The 23,306-nt window shown below is 46.5% G+C and overlaps 3 protein-coding genes across 7 annotated transcripts in view; 2 read left to right on the plus strand and 1 right to left on the minus strand.

The window, feature by feature from the left end:
* Positions 1-23,306, plus strand: part of LOC127051675 (cytochrome P450 2D17-like) — a 204,937-nt gene that overhangs the window by 152,802 nt on the left and 28,829 nt on the right. Inside the window, exon 1 of one of the 5 annotated variants that reach the window (XM_050954340.1) lies at positions 22,203-22,220. The exons of the other annotated variants lie outside the window; for them this stretch is intronic. Coding sequence (XP_050810297.1) covers positions 22,218-22,220 — 3 coding nt within the window. The 5' untranslated portion in view covers positions 22,203-22,217. Of the gene's footprint in view, positions 1-22,202; positions 22,221-23,306 lie in introns of those variants that run through there. 5 annotated transcript variants of the gene reach the window in all.
* The window catches only part of LOC127051808 (uncharacterized), a 62,309-nt gene that overhangs the window by 15,378 nt on the left and 23,625 nt on the right, over positions 1-23,306 (minus strand). The gene's annotated exons all lie outside the window — the stretch shown is intronic.
* LOC127052134 (elongin-B-like) lies at positions 10,942-11,494 on the plus strand. The gene has a single exon (XM_050955472.1). It carries the CDS (start codon positions 10,962-10,964, stop codon positions 11,355-11,357), a length of 396 nt encoding a protein of 131 aa, XP_050811429.1. The 5' UTR covers positions 10,942-10,961; the 3' UTR covers positions 11,358-11,494.

Here is a 23,306-nt window from a genome sequence, read left to right on the forward strand (position 1 = left end):
TGTCGGTACACACAGCAAGTGTGTAACGGAATGCTAAAGATAGTATGATTACACGCAGGTATCAAGAGCCTGGCAGACTTGTCAGTGCAACACACAATATGAGCTTATTGCGGCTGTTCAAATGGGAAACTCGGTGCTCTGAGCCAGCAGAGTGTGGTTTGGTTTTCTAGCACTGTTCCTGGGTATTCCCTTCAGGGCCAGGCCAATGCCTTCTCGGAGAAGCGATTTTGAAGTATGCACCTCTACCTCGATATAACGCTACCCGATATAACACGAATTCAGATATAACACGGTAAATCAGGGCTCGGGTGGGCCAGGGCTGTGCACTCTGGTGGATCAAAGCAAGTTCGATATAATAAAGTTTCACCAATAACATGGTAAGATTTTTTGACTTCCGAGGACAGCGTTATATCAGGGTAGAGGTGTATTTTGCATTTGCTTGTACATGCTGCAGACAATGCTATCGACAGAGATTTACCTGCATTACTTCAGGAGATCTGGTAAACAAAAATGAATCACATCTTCCACTGATCTAAAGTGACTTCAATGGAGCTGTGCCTGTTTACGCCAGCTGAGGATCTGTCTCAATATGTACTTTACAGTTTAGTGTAATTCCAGTTTTGATCTTCTCTTTTTCTCTTGACACAAACATAAGATGAAGGAACCACATGTGTTCAGTGGGGTCCAAACACATGTTTATTGGAAATACGCAACATGCCAGGAATTCCTCCATGTTCACATTGCTGCTGTGGTTGGGTTCTGGCAAATTCTAAAAAACCTGAACACGGGGAATGGAACAAAAAGGCTCACAAACTATTTAAAGGGATATTATGCTATGTCTGTACACAACATCTTCCCTCCTCCATTACATATGTTCCTTTCACTTTCAGCCCAGAAAAGTGTTAAGAGGTTTCTATTCCAAAGAAACTGTGTTGTGTTAGAGCAGCGGTAGGCAACCTATGGCACGTGTACCGAAGGCGGCACACAAACTGATTTTCAGTGGCACTCAAACTGCCCGGGTCCTAGCCACTGGTCCGGGGGGCTCTGCATTTTAATTTAATTTTAAATGAAGCTTCTTAAATATTTTTAAAACCTTATTTACTTTACATACAAGAATAGTTTAGCTATATATTATAGAGTTATAGAAAGAGACCCTCTAAAAACGTTAAAATGTATGACTGGCACGCAAAGCCTTAAATTAGAGTGAATAAATGAAGACTCTGCACAGCACTTCTGAAAGGTTGCCGACCCCTGTCTTAGAGTCAAGCGACTACAGGAGGAATTCCCACTAAACTGTCTCAAAGTATTGTGTTTTGTGCACGATAACCCTGTAATTTGCCCTTGCAAAGAATTGTTATAATCTGTGTATTGTATACAAAATAGTAAAATTATGTGAATAAAAAGAATCTTTTATTCTTTAATGTTTATTACTTCCTGTCTCTTTAGTTCTTGAAAATTACTTGCTTCTGGCACCTTATCTCAAGTACGCGCTCTACGATACTGTGAGAAAGGAGACGTGGGCTGCGTGACTAGACGTCAAGGGATGAGGGTGTGGTTATTTTGCTTGGGGAATTGCAGAGTGAATTGTGATGGAAGGTAGGAGCAGATCACATTCGCTGTTGGCTAGATTATGAATAGTTCAGACAAAAAAATTGTTTTTAACCTAAAAGCCTCTTGTTCCCAAAGGAAAGCAGCTAATTTACACCGAGGGTATGTCTACACTACGGGATAATTCCGATTTTACATAAACCGGTTTTGTAAAACAGATTGTATAAAGTCGAGTGCACGCGGCCACACTAAGCACATTAATTCGGCGGTGTGCGTCCATGTATCGAGGCTAGCATCGATTTCTGGAGCATTGCACTGTGGATAGCTATCCCATAGTTATCCCACAGTTCCCGCAGTCTCCCCCTCCCCTCGGAATTCTGGGTTGAGATCTCAGTGGCTGATGGGGCAAAACTCATTGTCGCGGGTGGTTCTGGGTAAATGTCGTCACTCATTCCTTCCTCCGGGAAAGCAACGGCAGACAATCATTTCGCGCCCTTTTTCCCTGGATTGCCTTTGCAGACGCCATAGCATGGCAACCATGGAGCCTTTTTTTCCTTTTGTCACTGTCACCGTATGTGTACTGGATGCCACTGACAGAGGCGGTACTGCAGCACTACATAGCAGCATTCATTTGCTTTTGCATGATAGCAGAGACGGTTATCAGTCATTCTGTACTGTCTGCTGCCATTGTAAATTGGCAATGAGATAACGGTTATCTGTCGTTCTGTACCGTCTGCTGCTATTATGGGTGCCCCTGGCTGATGTCGGCTGGGGGCGCAAAGGCAAAAATGGGAATGACTCCCCAAGTCAATCCCTCCTTTATGATATCTAAAAATAGAGTCAGTCCTGCCTAGAATATGGGGCAAGTGTACCAGAGAACCAGTGTATCAGAGAACCAGAGAGCACAGCCACTCCGTGTCAGATCCCACAGAAATGATGCCATTCACGGGGGGTGCCCCTGCAACAACCCCACCCGTTGCTTCCCTCCTCCCCCAACCTTCCTGGGCTACCGTGGCAGTGTCCCCCCCATTTGTGTCATGAAATTATAAAGAATGCAGGAATAAGAAACACTGACTTGTTAGTGAGAGAAAATGAGGAGGAGGCAGCCTCCAGCTGCTATGATAGTCCAGGCAGGACATCAAGCGGTGGGGGGGAGAGGAGCCCAGCATCCCGCTGCTATGATAGTCCAGGCAGTACAGAATCTTGTCTTTACACATGAAAGGGAGGGGGCTGATGGAGCTCAGCCCCCAGTTGCTATGATGAAGACGGTTACCAGCCGTTCTGTCCCATCTACTGGGAATGACCAGGAATCATTCCTATTTTTACCCAGGTGCCCCCAGCCAGCCTCTCCTGAGGCCAGCCAGTAGTACTCAGCAGCTATCGAGCATATTGTACCGTCTGCCACTGGGGAGGGAAGAAGAGCGGATGCTGCTCTTTACTGCCGCAGTATTGCATCTACCAGCAGCATTCAGTACACATAGGGTGACATTAAAAAAAGTCAAGAAACGATATTTTCCCCTTTTCTTTCACGTGGGGGGGAGGGAGCTATACCCTGACGAGCTATACCCTGAACCATGCCGGACAATGTGTTTGAACCTACGGGCATTGGGAGCTCAGCCAAGAATGCAAATCCTTTCCGCAGACTGCTGTGGACACTGGGATAGCTGGAGTCCTCAGTACCCCCTCCCTCCCTCCATGAGCGTCCATTTCATTCTTTGGCTTTCCGTTACGCTTGTCATGCAGCACTGTGTAACTTGGTGATTTTTTTCAAACGCTTTGGCACTTTGTCTTCTGTAACGGAGCTCTGATAGAACAGATTTGTCTCCCCATACAACGATCAGATCCAGTATCTCCCGTACGGTCCATGCTGGAGCTCTTTTTGGATTTGGGACTGCATCGCCACCCATGCTGATCAGAGCTCCACGCTGGGCAAACAGGAAATGAAATTCAAAAGTTCGTGGGGCTTTTCCTGTCAACCTGGCCACTGCATCCGAGTTCAGATTGCTGTCCAGAGCGGTCACAGTGGTGCACTGTGGGATACCACCCGGAGGTCAATACCATCGATTTGCGGCCACACTAACCCTAATCCGATATGGTAATACCGATTTTAGCGCTACTCCTCTCGTTGGGGAGGAGTAGAGAAACCGATTTAAAGAGCCCTTTATATCGATATAAAGGGCCTCGTAGTGTGGAAAAGTGCGGCATTAAATCGGTTTAACGCTGCTAAAATTGGTTTAAACACGTAGTGTAGACCAGGCCTTAGTTTCCCATAGCCCTGTCTAGGCTGTAGAAAGCAGAGACTAGCCAGCACACATCAGCACTTCAGCCAAGCCACCTGTCCACCCACAGACCGCCCAGCCACACAGCCTGGAGAAATGGAGTAGACTGTTATCAGACTGTAACAGGGAGATGATGAGGATAATATTTCCTTTGTTCCACTGTATCTGCCTTGCCTGTTTAGAATGTAAACTCTTCAGTGCTGGGATGGTCTCCTACTGTATATCTGTACAGTGCCCTGCACAAAGAGACTTCCAGGTACTATGCTAATAGAAACAATAAAATCACTTACTAAGGATGGTTGGTGCTTTCAGGTGGAAAGAGAATTTAGGTTTTCCTCTGCAAAAAAAATAAAGACAATGTAATAACCCCAAACTTTTTTTTGGCAGGAGGAGTGGTTTCCCTCACCCCTTTAAGTTGTGTGTTTCCATCTGGGAGTCTTATGGATCCCTCTGTTCATCCCTACTTGTTTGTATATTCCCCTGTTGCAGCTGATATTTGCCTGACATGGATGAGACCGTATTCCCTTTGGACTCCCTTCAGACTAGTCCTTCATTAGGGTACTACTGACTAATGCAGAGTACTTCCTGCCCTGCGAATGGAACACATTGCCTCCAATGCAGTAAAGTTTACCAGCATACAGTAACATTTCTAACTATGAGTAATGGGATCAGCACCCAGCTCTCATGAGTGCTCCCTTTTCTCTGGCCAATATGCTTGCGATCCCAGTTTTTTTCGGGGTGGCACGTTCCTCTTGTGAGTCCCTCCCCCCTAGCCAATGGTTCTCTCAGCGGGTCTTCAGTGATGCAGCTCTCCAGCTGAGTTGAAGTCCGGGGGTGCTGCAGGTGCTGGGGGAGGTGACTCTGGATTCCTGCTGGTACTGGGGGAGGGAGGGTTGGTGGGACTCCCTACTCGGCTCTGCATCCCTGCAGCTCCTAGGCACCAGAAGTAGGGGCGAGGGCAGGGGCTTCTCCAATGCTCCCGCCACAAGTACCAGCTGTCACCGGTTCCATTGGCTGGGAACCACAGCCAATAGGAGATGTGGGGGTGGGGCCTACAGGTGCCATCAGCATGCAGTGCAAAGACCCCCACCCGCACCCCTCTATTGCCTAGGATCTGCAGGGGAGTTCCCCACCCCAGCAAGCACCCTCCCCACTCCCTACCCCTAGCCCTAAGCCCCCTCCCACACACCCAAACTGCTGCTGCTGGCCCAGAGACTGCCCAGCTCAGGCAGCCACTGGACCAGCATCAGCTACTGCAGAACGTAGGGAGATAACGGAAAGTCATGGAATCCGTGACAGACTCGCAGCCTTATGCATGGTGACTAGCCACAGGGCTGGAACAGCAGATGAAAGAAACATAGAATAATGACAGTGGAAGCAATTAATGGATGCAACCTACAGTGTTACTAGCAGCACAGAGGCTCTGTGAATTGCTGTAGTGAAGGAGGAGAAACAGGGGCACCAGAGGGAGAATTTGAACTGGGCAATAACCAAAGCCTTTCTAGAATTTCCAGGTCTGTCTGGGGAGTCCCAGGATCCAGATATGGCAATAAGCCAATGTAGCTGAAGGAGGAAGAATTGTGGGATAAGGGGCCTCTGCACTAGGTATATAACTCTGTATTGTAATGTTGTTGGCAGGACCAGCCCTGGATCAAATGGCGTCCCAGGCGAGGAATGTCTTTGGCGCCCTCCCCCACCCCCCCTCCAAAAAAATTCCCCTCCAATTTGTTAAACTTTTGAATACCTTATTTTTTATTGCACTTGTAACCCATTTCACGACTTGGATGCACGATTTGCATGCAGGAGTTATCCCTGTCATATAAGATGATAAATGTGCATGTTGGGATCGCCTGGGTTGCCTGCTCCTAAATCCAGCTCTGATGCAGGAAAGGCAGCACTGAATGGACACATGGGTTCCATCAGTAGCTCAGGCCCAGTTGTGGATGCCCAGTTGTATCCTTCTATGATCTCAGCCACACTGGTCACATCCCTCTGGGTGCACTCTGTATAGTTACGCCCACCTCCATTACACCAGCACCCACTGTGGACTTCCCAGTCCAAATGTCCAGCAGCTACCCTGGTTAGTCAGCTCCCATGGGCCAATGTCCATGCTTTTCGGTGGCAATTGGATATCGGGGACAGCTCACTGTGGAGGTCTCATTCTGAAGTTCTGCAGTCAACACTGGATATTCTGGGTCTCAAAATTCAGTCCCACCAGTCTTGGGGGCCTGGTCTGGATCCAATAGTGATGACTGTCATCCTTAAGCACACATGGAGCCGGCGTTCCTGGAGACGGTTGGTGCACATCTAGTGCTTCTTATTATTGTTGCTGTTTTTGGTTATTTAAAGGTCCAATTAGCATTCCAGGAACACTGAATAATAAAATAAACAAATAAACCTTCCAGCCTTGAAGTGCCTTGTGCATCCAAAGTCTGACTGCAATGCTTTTGCTGTGTTTCCAGCCCATTCCATTCTCCTCAGCCTGTATTCAGTGATATTGCAAGAGAAGTTGAGCAAGCAAGGTCCCCAAAGGCAAACCCTTCTCCATAACCTTGAGTAGTTTTGTGTGTTGGCTTCTGTGCTAGCTCTGGTTATGGTGTCATGCTTCATGGGTGCTACAGGAGTTCACAAAATGCAGGCTCACCAGAACTGTCATATGGAAGCTCTTATGTTTATTATGGAAGTTTACAGCAAAACCCTGACCTATGAAATCAATGGGGGCTTGACCTTGACTTCAGTAGGTCTAGGATTCCCAGATTGTAACTCCATAGTTAAGAATGAGTTGAGTTTTATGCTTAAAGCAGAACTTTAAAGTTTAAAGCTAAAAGCTAAACCTCTTTGCTATGTACGAGGAGTACAATGTATCGTTCCCAAATCTATGGCACTGAGTACTGTAACCCTTTGGCCAAAGGCGTTGGCAGCAGCACGGGCCAGTGCCTTCTTTCTAGACTATTTGCTTAATTTTGGCTCAAGTCTCCACCCAATAATCTGGGTCCCTATATCCAATCTAGGCACCTTTGATAGGGGAATCCATTCCTGCTTGCTCTGCCACCTCCTGCTATAACAGTTTCAGTAGCTAGGACAGGGAGACCTCACCAAAGTCTTTAGACCAGTGTAGACGGATGCTGTAAACTCCTCTGCTTCCACCATAGTCCACACAGCAGCTCTCAGTCTGCTTGCAAGTTGTAGGTGAGACCCATTGCCACTTTGCTGCACTCACTGCTGGCCAGGTGACCAGAACTGCAGAATGGTTCTGTCCTCCACTTGCTCGATGACTAGAAGCACTGCTGAGCTCTGCCCCATCAGGCAACGGTAGCTTTCAGCTCAGTTCTGTTTTGTTTTTTTAAGGTATTGGAGGAATCAGGGATCTAACAGTCCCATAAGAGTTCTAAACCCCTGTGGAAGCATTCCCAGAAATTAACCAAGAACAGACAATTTCTCTTTTTTCCGGAACTTGGGCTCCTTCTGTTCAAGGACTCTTACCAGACCTCGACAAACATAAGTCTTCTTTAGAGTGAGCCTGTACTCAGTCATTGTTCAGGATTTGCCCAGATGGTTCCCGCCAGAGTAATCTGCAAAATATGGTCCGCAAGTACAAAGCTCAGCCAAATTATACTCCTATGTCCCCAAATTACGTGAAGCTAATATGTAAATATGGTGCTGCCTTGCTCAGTCCATGCCCCTTGGTCTCCAGCAGATGACAGCAGAGAGCTGACTGTTACCTTCCTTCTTTCCCTACTGACTGTCTTCCCTGAGGATTTACAGGTCAAATTGTTAATTAGTTAGCGTTAAAATCAATCAAAAGTGAGCTTTTAAGAAATGCTGCACTTGGCTCATCTTGTCTTTGACTGAACGATCCTAATAACGGAGTAAGACAGACAGTTCTGTGTGGTTAAATCTCCTAGAAAACACATGCATAAACAATATTGAAGAAATTAGGTTGTAATTAAGTTATATTCTTAATGATTGATGTCTAATTGTTATAATTCCAGTCATGGACGACTCAAATCCTTCTTAAGTAGTGTCATTGTGATGGTTAGAAACAGTTAGAGCAGCCATATATTTAAAGAAGAAACAAACAAACCCTAGATAGTGATGTCAGAAATAACAAAACCAGTCAAACCTCTTCCTTTCTAGCTAATTTGCCTGCTATAATTCTATTGCTCAAGTGGAGCGGTGGAGGGAGTGGGACGGTATCAAGAGCCCTCACCAGTACATTTTTTGACTCCAATATCATGAGATTGGCTCCCACCTGCGACGACTCCTACAGATTTTGCGTAAAATTATAGCCTGTGTGAAATGGGGACAGGCACACCTTCCTCACCACTCCTATGAGGTCTGGGGAGGAGCTGAAGAGAAACAATAACTACAGAGCCCGGCACTTTGCTGTTTGTAAAGTCCTGTGCAGACTTATGGCACTTTGTTATTAGAAGAGAGGGTGTGACTAGAATAGAATAGCTAGAGAAATAGATAGAAAAAGAGAGGGAAAGGAAGAGAGGGATGGGAGGAGTGAGAGGGGGAATGTAGGAGAAAGAAACTGAAAGACAGACTGGGAGAAGGTGAAAGAGGCAGAAGGAAATTGTTGGAAGGGAAAGGGAAAAAACTTACTGGGGGAAAGAGTGAGGTAACACTTGGCCTCTCTTTTGCTGTCTTTATCCTGGTTTTCGATCACAGGAAGCGCAGAAAAAGATGGAAAAACTACCCCCCGGGTCCTGTCTCCTTCCCTTTCGTTGGGAACTTGCTGCAGGTGAATTTCCAGTGTCCTCGCCTGGCTTTAACTGAGGTAAGTGCCAGAGTGACAGATGCCTTTCATTGACTGGCAGAGGGGGTTGGTGAATAGCACTCATGCCAGATCAGTTTCCAGTTTTTGAGTGGCAGCTGAAGTGCATTTATTATTTACTGCATTGCAGAAAGATTTCAATCTATAAAAGGAGAAAAAGCTAAACAATAAAAGCAAAGCAGAAAAGCATTTTACATTTACATCATGTGAGCTTGTGACATCCCCCTCTCACTGTAATCAGTGTGAGTGGTTGGTTAATTGTTGATCAGTCATACACTATGGAACCGTGTGTACATCGAGATTGTAAATCAGTTTGTTACTATAAAGAAAGCATTGACGCTAGCTTACACTACTCTAATGGTTGCGAAAGCAGCAATGTAAGTGCCTTATTCTTCATTTGGGCCCTTAAACTAGGACTTGGACACACCCTCCCAAGGTGTGTGTGTAAATTGGAGAATTACATCACTTTAGCGATGGTTCCCATACACAGCTGTACAGCAGAGCTAGTGGGAATGTTTTCATTGAACCAGTTTTTAGACAACAAATGCTGGTTTTAATGACTATTCCCCATTGGTGGCCTTTTGAAGGGAAAATTTATTCACTTTGGAAAAAGTTTGTTTCACAGTTCTTCATTTTTAATTATTTTTATATTATTTCGTAACGCATCAGCAGTACTATTCAGAGCACTATTACCACTGACATGTTATGGATAAAATGTAACTAGACAAATAAAAAAGCTCCATATAACAAAACGGCCTTAGAATCCAAACTTCCAGATTTCAAAATGACATTTTGAAACATAAACTTTTCAGAACAGGACTTTTTTGGGAATTTCAATACCTGAGAAATTTGTTTTCATTCTGATTCTAACTGGAAACAATTTTCAAAATGTCAAAGTTTCTCGCTGACTGGAAATTGAGTTTTGAGCAGCGCAAATGGACAGCCGAGTATTGGTGCAGTGAGACAGTATTTTCATAGAATCATAGAATATCAGGGTTGGAAGGGACTTCAGGCGGTCATCTAGTCCAACCCCCTGCTCAAAGCAGGACCAATTCCCAACTAAATCATTCCAGCCAGGGCTTTGTCAAGCCTGACCATAAAAACCTCCAAGGAAAGAGATTCCACCACCTCCCTAGGTAACCCATTCCAGTGCTTCACCACTCTCTGAGTGAAAAAGTTTTTCCTAATATCCAACCTAAACCTCCCCCACTGCAACTTGAGACCATTACTCCTTGTTCTGTCATCAGGTACCACTGAAAACAGTCTAGATCCATCCTCTTTGGAACCCTCTTTCAGGTAGTTGAAAGCAGCTATCAAATCCCCCCCCCCATTCTTTTCTTCTGCAGACTAAACAATCCCAGTTCCCTCAGCCTCTCCTTATAAGTCATGTGCTCCAGGCCCCTCATCATTTTTGTTGCCCTCCGCTGGACTCTTTCCAATTTTTCCACATCCTTCTTGTAGTGTGGGGCCCAAAACTGGACACAGTACTCCAGATGAGGCCTCACCAAAGTCGAATAATGGGGAATGATCACATCCCTTGATCTGCTGGCAATGCCCCTACTTACACAGCCCTAAATGTCAGTTGCCTTCTTGGCAACAAGGGAACACTGTTGACTCATATCCAGCTTCTCGTCCACTGTAACCCCTAGTTCCTTTTCTGCAGAACCGCTTCCTAGCCATTCGGTCCCTAGTCTGTAACAGTGAATGGGATTCTTCCGTCCTAAGTGCAGGACTCTGCACTTGTCCTTGTTGAACCTCATCCGATTTCTTTTCACCCAGTCCTGTAATTTGTCTAGGTCCCTCTGTATCCTATCCCTACCCTCCAGCGTATCTACCACTCCTCCCAGTTTGGTGTCATCTGCAAACTTGCTGAGAGTGCAGTCCACGCCATCCTCCAGATCATTAATGAAGATATTGAACAAAACCGGCCCCAGGACCAACCCTTGGGGCACTCCACTTGATACCGGCTGCCAACTAGACATGGAGCCATTGATCACTACCCATTGAGCCCGACGATCTAGCCAGCTTTCTATCCACCTTATAGTCCAATCATCCAGCCCATACTTCTTTAACTTGCTGGCAAGAATACTGTGGGAAACAGTATCAAAAGCTTTGCTAAAGTCAAGGAATAACACATCTACTGCTTTCCCCTCACCCACAGAGCCAGTTCTCTTATCACAGAAGGCAATTAGGTTAATTAGGCATGACTTACCCTTGGCGAATCCATGCTGACTGTTCCTGATCACTTTGCTCTCCTCTAAGTGCTTCAGAATTGATTCCCTGAGGACCTGCTCCATGATTTTTCCAGTGATTGAGGTGAGGCTGACTGGCCTGTACGGTGGCGGAGCCGGTGGATGCGGCTGCGTCTGGGCGAGCCGGGAGCGGCCGGGATGGACGTGTTCCTGATGATCCGGCACCACAAGACAACCATCTTCACCGACGCCAAGGAGTCCAGCACCGTGTATGAGCTGAAGCGCATCGTGGAGGGCATGCTCAAGCGGCCCCCCGAGGAGCAGCGACTCTACAAGGATGACCAGCTGCTAGACGACAGCAAGACCCTGGGAGACTGCAGCTTCACCAGCCAGACGGCGCGGCCCCAGGCCCCGGCCATGGTGGGCCTGGCTTTCCGAGCCGGGGATGACTCCTTCGAGGCTCTCCGCATCGACCCCTTCTCCAGCCCCCCAGAGCTCTCCGACGTCATGAAACCCCAAGACTCCAGCAGCAGCGCGAACGAACAGGCCGTGCAGTGAGATCGGGGGGAAGGCGCAGAGACCCACTCTGTCCCCACAGCATGTCTCTCCCGGCCCCCTAACACACAGCCCTCGCCTCCCTGCCTGGGATCAAACCCCCTTCACCAGCCCCCCCCGAAATCCACCTTCTCTTCAGTTTGGAGACAATAAAGGTTCCCTGGATCCTCCTACTTCCCTTTTTTAAAGATGGGCACTACACTAGCTTCTTTCCAGTCACCCGGGACCTCCCCCGTTCGCCATGAGTTTTCAAAGATAATGGCCAATGGCTCTGCAATCACATCCGCCAACTCCTTTAGCACCCTTGGATGCAGCGTATCCAGCCCCATGGACTTGTGCTCCTCCAGTTTTTCTAAATAGTCCCGAATCACTTCTTTCTCTGCAGAGGGCTGGTCACCTTCTCCCCGTACTGTGCTGCCCAGTGCAGCAATCTGGGAGCTGACCTTGTTCATGAAGACAGAGGCAAAAAAATCATTGAGTACATTAGCTTTTTCCACATCCTCTGTCACTAGGTTGCCTCCTTCATTCAGTAAGGGGCCCACACTTTCCTTGACTTTCTTCTTGTTGCTAACATATCAGAAGAAACCCTTCTTGTTACTCTTAACATCTTTTGCTAACTGCAACTCCAAGTGTGATTTGGCCTTCCTGATTTCACTCCTGCGTGCCTGAGCAATATTTTTATACTCCTCCCTGGTCATTTGTCCAGTCTTCCTATTCTTGTAAGCTTCTTTTTTGCGTTTAAGATCAGCAAGGATTTCACTGTTAAGCCAGCTGGTCGCCTGCTATATTTACTATTCTTCCTACACATCAGGATGGTTTGTTCCTGCAACCTCAGTAAGGATTCTTTAAAATACAACCAGCTCTCCTGGACTCCTTTCCACCTCATGTTATTTTCCCAGGGGATCCTGCCCATCAGCTCCCTGAGGGAGTCAAAGTCTGCTTTTCTGAAGTCCAGGGTCTGTATTCTGCTGCTCTCCTTTCTTCCTTGTCTCAGTATCCTGAACGCGACCATCTCATAGTCACTGCCTCCCAGGTTCCCATCCACTTTTGCTTCCCCTACTAATTCTTCCCTGTTTGTGAGCAGCAGGTCAAGAAGAGCTGTTAGTTGGTTCCTCCAGCACTTGCACCAGGAAATTGTCCTCTACACTTCCCAAAAACTTCCGGGATTCTCTGTGCACCACTGTATTGCTCTCCCAGCAGATATCAGGGTGATTAAAGTCTCCCATGAGAACTAGGGCCTGTGATCTAGTAACTTCTGCTAGTTGCCAGAAGAAAGCCTCATCCACCTCATTCCCCTGGTCTGGTGGTCTATAGCAGACTCCCACCATGACATCAGCCTTGTTGATCACACTTCTAAACTTAATCCAGTATTGTAAATATGAAATTGGAGCAGCCAAAGTTCCCTATTTGGGACACTGGGTTGAGAGCAGGCAAATCTTTCCTGACCCCTTGAAAGTGGAAGCCATTGTTAATGGCTTATATCCCAGAGCAAAACGGAGTTCCAGTCCTTCATAGGTTTGGTTAATTGTTACTGCTGATTTGTGCAAGGGTTCAGGGACATTGTGTCTGCTATCACAGGCTTGTGCAAGAAGACAAAACCAAACACAGTCACGTGGGCAAAAGCTTGTCCACAGGGTTTTGATAAGGTAAATGAACATTCTGTCTGAAAAGCCTGTTCTGACCAGTCTTGATTTTGATAAAGTGTTTGAACTATGTACTGATGTGTCAGACATTGGTTTAAGTGCAGCAGCAGTACAATCAGGGGAAAGGAACAAAAGCCTCTTGCTTTCTTCCGGCAACTAGCAGAAGTTACTAGATCACAGGCCCTAGTTCTCATGGGAGACTTTAATCACCCTGATATGTGCTGGGAGAGCAATACAGCAGTGCACAGAGAATCCCGGACATTTTTGGGAAGGGTAGAGGACAATTTCCTGGTGCAAGTGCTGGAGGAACCAACTAGCAGAGCTCTTCTTGACCTGCTGCTCACAAACAGGGAAGAATTAGTAGGGGAAGCAAAAGTGGATGGGAACCTGAGAGGCAGTGACTATGAGATGGTCTCGTTCAGGATACTGAGACAAGGAAGAAAGGAGAGCAGCAGAATACAGACCCCCACTGAACAGAATTACAAGAAAAGGATGCTATGCTGTTGAGTAGGCAATCAAACAATTAAGGTCCTCTCTCTTTAGCAGAAAGTTCAAGGCTTGAACTGGCCAATCTCCATTAATCTGGGTACATAGAACCAAAGGCACCAATTCCAAACTGGGAGGTGGAGCATGAGGCTCCAAGAATATGACTTGGAAATTGTCCCAGTGGCTGGCCCTCCTACAGCACTGTAAGAGGGGAGATGTGACCACCTGAAGACCCCTTTGTGCTAACTGGCAAAGGGCACACTCAACTCACTGATGTCCAAATGTTTAGCCAAACAGTGTTTTGTAAGGTTTCCTATAGAACTGGTGACATGCTGGTCATGGATAACATTGTGTGATGTATGTATGGGTTGTGTATAGAGAATTATGTATGTGTGTTGTAATATAGTCTTAAAATATGTTGTGGAGGCAACTGATAAACAAGGTTGTCGTAGAGAAAGGAGCTGGGGGGATTAAGGGGCTCTGATGTCAAGGTGTCTGTCCCCGCCCCGCCCCTCTGTACCTCATCTCTCAAGGGCCCAGGAGTGGGACATGGGACAGAGCTTGCTGGCAGCTGATGCTGTGTCTGAACAGGCAGGCTTCAGACTGGTGTGTCTCTCTCTCTCACGCACGCACGCACACACACATTGTGTGTGTCTATCTGTATGTCTCTCTCTCTCTCTTACACTCACCTCCCAACACATTGTTATATTGTTTTTGTTGTCACTTCTTGATATTTCCTGCAATGTACATAAATTCTCTGTAATTTTAATCTTTTAAAAGTGCTGCTGTTTGAGTTTTTGACTGGTCTATGCATTTCATAATTTATATTTCTCTCTTATGCTTAAATTTAATTCTTTGTGTAGTGAGTTCTAAAATGCCTAACCTGTCCTGCCTGTTGTAATTATCCCTATGGTCACATTTTAAAAATATATATTACGTCCAGGGTTTTTGTTTCTACATTACCTCAATATTGGTGCACAGAAGAAAATTCATTCGGTACATGGATGGAAAAAGTGAGAGGGAACTTTGCACAGGACTGTAAAAAGAAGTATGCTGTGTAGTTGTAGCCATGTCGTTCCCTGGGTATTAGAGGGACAAACTGGGTTCTGGCTCTATAAAAAGAAAGGGAGAGGACCCTTAGCTATCCATCACTTAAGGGGAAAAGAGGCCAGTATTCTTGAAAGCTGTTGAAAGTGAGTCCATCAGATATGTGAGCTGAAGAGGCCTAGAATTGACTGTAGGGGAGAAATTGCCTCAGACTGGGATTATAATCTGTTAACACGCTTTCTAATGTCTACACTTTTTCTTTTGTTTTATTTGTAACCATCTTCCGTTCCTATTATCTCTGCTTAATATCACTTAAATCTCTGTTCTTTATTCATAAATTTATTCATGTTTTATTATAAATTCATCTGAGCCCTGTTATATTAAAGTGGGGTGTGGATCCTCAGCTGAGCCAACAAGCTGGTGTGTCTCTCAGGAGGTAGATGGACTTCTGTGATTATCCAGTGACAGGGTCCAGACGCTACCAAGACATGTCACTGGGGCACTCAGGAACTGGGGTTCACTGAATGCTATTTGCAAAACCAGGTTTAGACTGGCAGAATCTTGAGGAGTTTGCTAGTAAGGCAGACAGACTGGTGTGGCAGGACACAAGTTTAAGATCCAGCAAAGATCTCTCTGGCTATGGCAGAGAGGTGACGGAATGACTTATGGTTCTGGGCTCACTAAGGAGAGTGTCACACATCACATCTATTAGAGTTTGCTTTCTGTGTAGAATAGCATTTCTAGAGGTTTGAGAAACACTATCCCTAACTTAAAGGTACTTTTGGGGCCAGGATGTGCCTGTTCTGCTCTCTTGCTCACAGTCAACAAGTTGCTTCTCCTCATGCCGGTTTTCTTGCTCCCATTGTCCCAATCTCTGTTGCTGTGTTGCATCTTTTATTTTTTTGATCAGTGTTACTTAATGAAAGGTGTCGGATTGACAGTCCCTTTTAGACTGAAATCCTCTGTCTGCAGAATGGGCAATGGTAATGCAAGATTTACGCAGGAACATATGCCTCACTAACTCCAATCCACACAGACCCACTCTAAACAGGAGAGAGGAGTTTGAGGTCCTTGCCTTTCCTCCAGAGACTGCAGATGTGGGATCCAGTCAGCACGCTGTGTGATTGTACCTAAATGCCTGGTGGGGTGTGTGTGTTTGTTTGATTTGTTCTGTAAAGTGAGCATCTGTCCCACTGGAAGGTGGGCAGAAACCACCAGTTTATGGTCACATAAGATATTGAAGAGTGACTGTTTGACCATTATAGTCCTGGGTTGATTTTGAACCAGAAACCTAGATGCAAAGGGCTCTATAGCCTATTCTCTTGAGTTACCTAGGGTATGTCTACACTATGAAATTATGTCAAATTTATAGAAATCAATTTTTAGAAATCGTTCTTATACAGTCGATTGTGTGTGTCCCTACACAAAATGCTCTAAGTGCGTTAACTCAGCGGACTGAGTCCACAGTACCGAGGCTAGCGCTGACTTCCAGAGCGTTGCACTGTGGGTAGCTACCCCACAGTTCCCACAGTCTCCACCACCCATTGCAATTCTGGGTTGAGCTCCCAATGTCTGATGTGGCAAAAATAGTGTAGTGGGTGGTTCTGGGTACATGTTGTCATGTCCCCCTCTCCTTCCATCCCTCCCTCCATGAAAGCAATGGCAGACAATCATTTCCTGCCTTTTTTCCTGGATTACCTGAGCAGATGCCATACCATGGCAAGCATGGAGCCCGCTCAGCTCACTGTCACCATACGTCTCCTGTAGGGTGGCAGATGTTAAGGGGAAAATATCAAGACTGCCGTGGGGGGGGGGCTTTTTTTTTTACACTCATCCGTCTGGGAATTCAGCAGCAATTCCTCTGGGTGGAGCTCAACCATATGCTGGAGCCATATGAGTTTGATGCTCCAGCAACCTGAGCCCTGATTCCTACCTTCTGTCAGCAAACTGACACCAATCTTCAGCCTGCCACTTACTCTCTTCAGCCCACCACCTCTCTTCACGTTCATATTGTGCTTTCCTGCATTCTGACATTGTCTGCCTCCAGGCATTCTGCTGGGCTCTGTCAGTGCGGGAGGACAGCATGAACTCAGAGAACATTTCATCCCGAGTTGTTTTTTTGCCTTCTAATCTTCGCTAGCCTCTGTGAAGGAGAAACATACGCAGCTGGTGGAGGAAAAAAAAGGGAGAGTGGTAGTTAAAAAGACACATTTTATTGAACAATGGGTACACTCTTTCACAGTAAACCTTGCTGTTAACATTGCATAGCACAAGTGCTTTCGTTACAAGGTCGCATTTTGCCTCTTATTGAAGGAGGTACTGCCGGTGTGGTGTGAGAGATCACTCACGCAGGGCTGGGCAAAAGAATTTGGCCATGGTAAGCCTCAGTCTTTTGGCTTCTTTGAAACCATTCCCACATGTTATAAAGGTTAAACAACAGTGCCCTCATTTCCCATACCAAACACCCGTTGGGTTGGCCATTTAAAATGGATTCGCAATTTAAAAGGAGGGGCTGAGGTTTGCAGGTTAGCTTGCAGCACAAACCCAACTAATCCACTCCCCGCCCCCAATTCTCTGGGATGATCGCTTCACCCCTCCCCCGCACCATGTGGCTAACAGTGGGGAACATTTCTGTTCAGCCAGAGGCAAACAGCCCAGCAGGAACGGGCACCTCTGAATGTCCCCTTAATAAAATCACCCTATTTCAACCAGGTGACCATGAATGATATCACTCTACTGAGGATAACACAGGTAGATAACGAATGGATGTTGTTTGAATGATTCCAGACTATGTGCTACTGGCCTGGCATGGTAAAGTGTCCTACCATGGAGGACGGAATAAAGTTGTCCTCCCCAGAAACCTTTTGCAAAGCGTTTGGGAGTACATCCAGGAGAGCTTTATGGAGATATCCCTGGAGGATTTCCGCTCCATCTCCAGACACGTTAACAGACTTTTCCAGTAGCTGTACTGGCGGCAAATGCCAGGGCAAATTGATCATTAAACACGCTTACTTTTAAACCATGTCTAATATTTACAAAAGTACACTCACCAGAGGTCCCTTCTCCGCCTTCAGGGTCCGAGAGGCAGCTTTGGGTGGGTTCGCGGGTTACTGGCTCCAGGTCCAGGATGAGGAAACAGATCCTGGCTGTTGGGGAAACCAGTTTCTCTGCTTCCTTGCTGTGAGCTATCTTCAACCTCCTCCTCCTCCTCATCTTCCTCATCCCCAAATCCTGCTTCCGTGTTGCGTCCTACTCCATTGACGGAGTCAAAGCACAGGGTTGGGGTAGTGGTGGCTGCACCCCCTAGAATGGCATGCAGCTCATCATAGAAGCGACATGTTTGGGGCTGTGACCCGGACCAGCCGTTTGCCTCTCTGGTTTTTTGGTAAGTTTGCCTGAGCTCCTTAATTTTCACAAGGCACTGCTGCAAGTCCCTGTTATAACCTCTGTCCTCCATGCCCTTGGAGACTTTTTCAAATGTTATGGCATTTCATTTACTGGAACGGAGTTCAGCTAGCACGAATTCGTCTCCCCATATAGCAATCAGATCCTGTACCATGCTGGAGCTCTTTGGTCACCTCTGCTGATGAGCTCTGCATGGTCACCTGTGCAGATCAGCTCGCCAGACTGGCCAAAGAGGAAATGACATTCAAAAGTTCTCAGCGCTTTTCCTGTCTACGTAGCCAGTACATCTGAGTTGAGAGAAGCTGTCTAGAGCGGTCACAATAGAGCACTCTGGGATAGCTCCCGGAGGCCAATACCATTGAATTACATCCATACAACCCCAAATTTGACCTGGCAAGGCCGATTTCAGCGCTAATCCCCTCATCGGAGGTGGAGTAAAGAAATCGATTTAAGTCGAAAAAAAGGGCTTTGCCATGTGGACAGGTCTAGGGTTAAATCGAGGTAACGCTGCTAAATTCAACCTAAAATTGTAGTGTAGACCAGGTCCTACTCTTCCTCATGGGGGACTGCATTGGAACTGATCTCCTGCAGGTGAACGGCTTCTCAATCCATCCTCCATTTTCTTCTTTTAAAAAAACATCAATCTTAGTCCTCAATGTGTCTCTTGTGTTACTCTTCAGCATTTTTGGTTTTCTTTCCCAAAGTGGACTTAAAACAGGGTGACCAGCAGCAGGAAATGACTCTGCACATGAGGACAAAATGACATCTGTATGTGAGGGCAGCAAAGAGCTGAAACAACATATGAGGAAAGTTGTGGTGACAGAGGAAGAGAGGTCAGCACAGCTCTAAAATGACAGTGTGTCCTAAATTGCTCCAAGCTGTTGTCTATCAATTTAATCTAAAAGAATCTGAACATTTCTAATATATCAATTGTTTAAACAATTTCACTCCAGATGTGGTGGCATTTCCATGGTGGATAAAAGGGTCCCTGTATCTTGTCCTTAGGCACTATGTAAATTATGAGCAGCAATTATAATTTTGTTTTGGAGTGCCCCAGGAAGCCACTTGGGGTCAGAATCCTCTGTTAGACATCACCATAATGAACTCTATGGTCAAGGATTAAAATCTTGCATGTTCACAATTTGGATTTCAGGATGGGGGTTAGAAGCAGACATAGGAGAAATGGGTGAAATAAACTTTATTTTAGGGTGGGCAAACTTTTTGGCTCGAGGGCCACTTGGGGTTGCAAAACTGGATGGAGGGCCGGGTAAGGAAGGCCGTGCCTCCCCAAACAGCCTGGCCCCCGCCCCCATGAACCCCTTCCCACTTTCCACCCGCTGATGGCTCCCCTCAGAATCCCCGACCCATCCAACCCCCCTGCTCCTTTTCCCCTAACCATCCCCTCCTGGGACCCCTCACCCCTAACCGCCCCCGGGACCCCACCCCCATCCAACCCCGCTGCTCCCAGTCCCCTGACTGCTCTGACCCCTATCCACGCCCCTGCCCCATGACAGCCCACCCCCAGGACTCTCAAGCTTATCCATCCCCCCATCCCCTGATCGCCCCCAGAATCCCGACCCCATCCAACCTCTGACTGCCCCTGGGATCCCCTGCCCGGCCCCCTTCCGGTGTGGCTCAAAGCAGCATGTCTGGCAGCCGTGCAACCCAGCCGGAGCCAGACACGCTGCCGTGCTGCTCGGCAGGAGTGCACAACCCTGCTGCACATAGCGCTGCCCGTGTGGCTGAGAGGGAGGGGAGTCAGTGGGGGAGGGACCGAGTGCTAGCCTCATGGACCAGGCAGGATGGTCCCGCAGGTCAGAAATGGCCTGCGGTCCGTAGTTTGCCCACCTCTGCTTTACTTGTACAAAAATGTTTCCTTTGTACAATGGCAAGAACTATGGTGGCTGAGTCAGTCCATGTGCCAAGGCATGATAACATTTTCAGTAGTAAATTCAGAGCTGAAGAAAGGTGTTGGGTTGAGAATGGAGACTGAGGGGTCTGCTGTTCTCCACAGAGCAGGGATTCACAAGATGGAAACTTATCACTGTCCTTCCCCTGTCAATACTGGGTGCCCAGATCTGAACCTGCTCTTTGCGCAAGAGGGGAATTACGTCTCCATGGGCCTTGCCCAGTCCTTGTCCTCGCTACTGACAATGCCAACAAAGTTCCTGCTGGTTGTGAAGCTGTTTAGGTGATGTGGATAACTAGCCTACTAGCACTTTGACTGAGGCCACTCATTCATCTCCCCTCAGCCACTGAGCAATGGTCTGAGAAGCAGGATTGGAAGCACTGATCTGGGATGAAAGGCTCTGTATCCCATCCCCACTTCCCTTATTCCTACAGTCCCTAGCCTAGCATGAATTCTGAGTGTTTATTTTCCATATTTCTCACTTAGAAATACTGTGGGGTTTGAAATAGTCTCCATGGCCCAGGTCCTCAGCTATGGTTGAGAGCACAGTGCAGTTCAGAACTGGGGACAGAAAGCTAGTCTTTGTGCTCTCCCAAACCTGGGCTGACTGAGGTGTTCTGATTTCCTCATGTCATTTAGAGCAGACTAATACACCAAATAACCATGGGCCTTTCTGACAGCTGGAGATCAGAAGGGCCTTGGTACACCCCGGCTATGCCCCTTACAGTGGCAGCAAGGATGGAGGGATGGTATAGGAGCCACAACGTAGGCTGTACCCCAGGGAAGGTGGTCCTATGGCACCTTTGCCTGCTCCACGCTTACGCATCACCCATGGTGTGTCATAAAATGGTGGTTTCATATCCTGAGATCTGGGCCTTGTATATTTGTTTTAATCAGTTTTAAAATCTGAACATTAAGGGACAATTTAGAGCAAAAGATTTCAGAAATGCAGTAATTAAAATGACCACGAGTAGTTCCATTGTCGCACATGCTTAAGTGCTTGACTGGATCAGGTCTTCAGTCTCCAATGTAAACAGTTCTGTGCTGTACATTATGTTGGCACCCAATTGTTTAATTAACGAATGTAATGAACTGATAACACTTGGACAGTCTGGTGTGTGTGTTTAGAATATAGACATTCAGGCCTGTCTGTAAAAGCTATACTTTTAAGAACTTAGGAGTATTTTTATCACTTATGATATGAAACAAAGAATCAAAATCACAGTTCACCTGTGTATGGGCCTTCTCTCACTAGGATAGTCTGAGGCCTTGTTCTTAGGTTAAGGCCTTTGGCTAAGCAGCAGGGGCAGCCATAAGCTGGGAAGCGAATGGTCACATTCTCACATTCCAGACCAGTCACACTGAAATAAGGTGGTATTGGGCTGTTAGGAAGATGATCCTGTCCTGATAGTGCCCATCACCACCAGACAAAGAAACGGATCTTAAGATGGTTAAAGAGAACTTAGTTTGATAGCATCCTGTCAGGAAGAAATCACCTATCTCCGGTTGTGGTTGTGAAATCCTCATTTCTGTAGTGTTTTATCTTTATGGCCCCCACTTTTCTATTGTTAATCTGTCTGGTTCTCTAATTGTTTGTCTTGTATATAATTAATTTTGCTAGATGTAAGTTAATGAGGGAACTGGGATATAATTGTTTAGAGAATTATGTTTCAATATGTTAGGATTGGTTCATAAAATTTCAGTAAAATTATTTGTTAAGGTGTAGCTAAGAATATTACTATATAAACTGGGGTCAAGCAGGAAGTGGAAGGGAAATTGGATTCATGCTTGCTCAGGCGAGGGGAACAGGGACACAGGAAAGGCTGTGCAGCATCAGAGCTGGGAATGGGTACACGGGGTAAACGCTCTGCGGCGTCAGAGCTGGGAATGGGGACACGGTGTAAACGCTCTGCGGCGTCAGAGCTGGGAATGGGGACACGGGGTAAATGCTCTGCGGTGTCAGAGCTGGGAAGGGAACACTGGGGAACAGATTCTATTGGCGTATAGAGATAAGCCTGATTGGAGTGAAGGGCTACGGAATATGCTTGCTTGGAAACTAACCCCAATAAACGTCACTTTGTCTGAACTTTGGGCTTCTGGTCTTTTGCTGCTTGCTGTCTGCGTGACAAGAACCGGGGAAGTAGGAGTGTGAAGGGAAGGCCCTCTAACGGTGTGTTTTACAAAATGGTGTCTATGGGGTGTTTTGTTGCTGTCTATATGGGCATCTCCTTGAAATCCTCCCCTCCCTCTCTTTAGCAGGCAGGAAGCTTTGGAAGAGTCAAAAACGTGACATTCTTTATGAAAAAGTTCCTGAGCAGAAACAGCGGATGGCGGATATGATCAAAATGCTCTACCAGATGGCAGCTAAAATTGATGGTACCTATTAGAACTGCACTATTATGAGTCTCATGTCTGAGCGTATTAGTGCTGTTGCTAGTATGTTGAGCATTGTTGGAATAAATAAGGAATCTACCAGTAATTTATTCCTTACAACTCTACAAATCAGGATCAGATTAGTCCACCTAGCCCACTGGAGGATCTGGAGTGGCATCTATTTTGATTGGCATAAGAATGGCCATACAGAGTCAGAGCAATGGTCTGTGTAGCCCAGTATCCTATCTTCCGACTGTGACCAATGTCAGATACTTCAGAAGGAGTGAAAAGAACAGGGCAATTATCAAGTGTTCCATCGCTGGCCATCCAGTCCCAGCATCTGGCAGTCAGAGGTTTAGGAACATCCAGAGCATGGGGTTGCAGACCTGACCATCTTGGCTAACAGCCATTGAGGGACCTAACTTCCATGAAACTAGCATGGAACTCTCCCGGGACATAAACAATTTGCATGAAACTCTCCCGGGACATAAACAATCTCACTCTCAGATTTTAGGGCCCAACCAAGTTCCCACTGAAACATGTGGCACTCAGACACATTTGTAGTGAAAACAAGTAAACATTTATTTAACAAAGTACAGTGATTTGAAAAGTAGCAAGTTGAAGTATTGGAAGCAAATGGTTTACATATAAAATAAAATGTTAACATGCTTTCTAGACCCTGGACTTATTTAACTAGATACTTTTCTGTCTTAATGTAACGTGCTTGGATGCTCTGCAAGAACGAGACCCCCACACACTGTGAGTTATTTGGCTTTAATGAAGGTAAAGTGACACATTCGCAATGGGGACGCTGGGCTTTGCTGTCACTTTGGCGCGGAACCCAGCACTGAAGCTCAGCTCAGCCTGGGTCGGAGTCCAAAGGCGGGACCGGGAGCATACAGCTATATATACACAATACAAAAGCAACTTATACATATGCAAAAAGGGACTTTCCACAAGCTATGCCCGCCCTTTGGCCTAAGGCCATACAAACTGGTTTCAACCAGTTAAAAGCAAGTTATAACTGGCAGGCCGTGTCCTACAATGACCGGCCACTTAGCAAGCAGAGGCTTTCCGCAAGGCCGCAGA

This window comes from Gopherus flavomarginatus, chromosome 1 (genome assembly GCF_025201925.1).
Source record: "Gopherus flavomarginatus isolate rGopFla2 chromosome 1, rGopFla2.mat.asm, whole genome shotgun sequence".
Taxonomy (NCBI): Eukaryota; Metazoa; Chordata; order Testudines; family Testudinidae; genus Gopherus; species Gopherus flavomarginatus.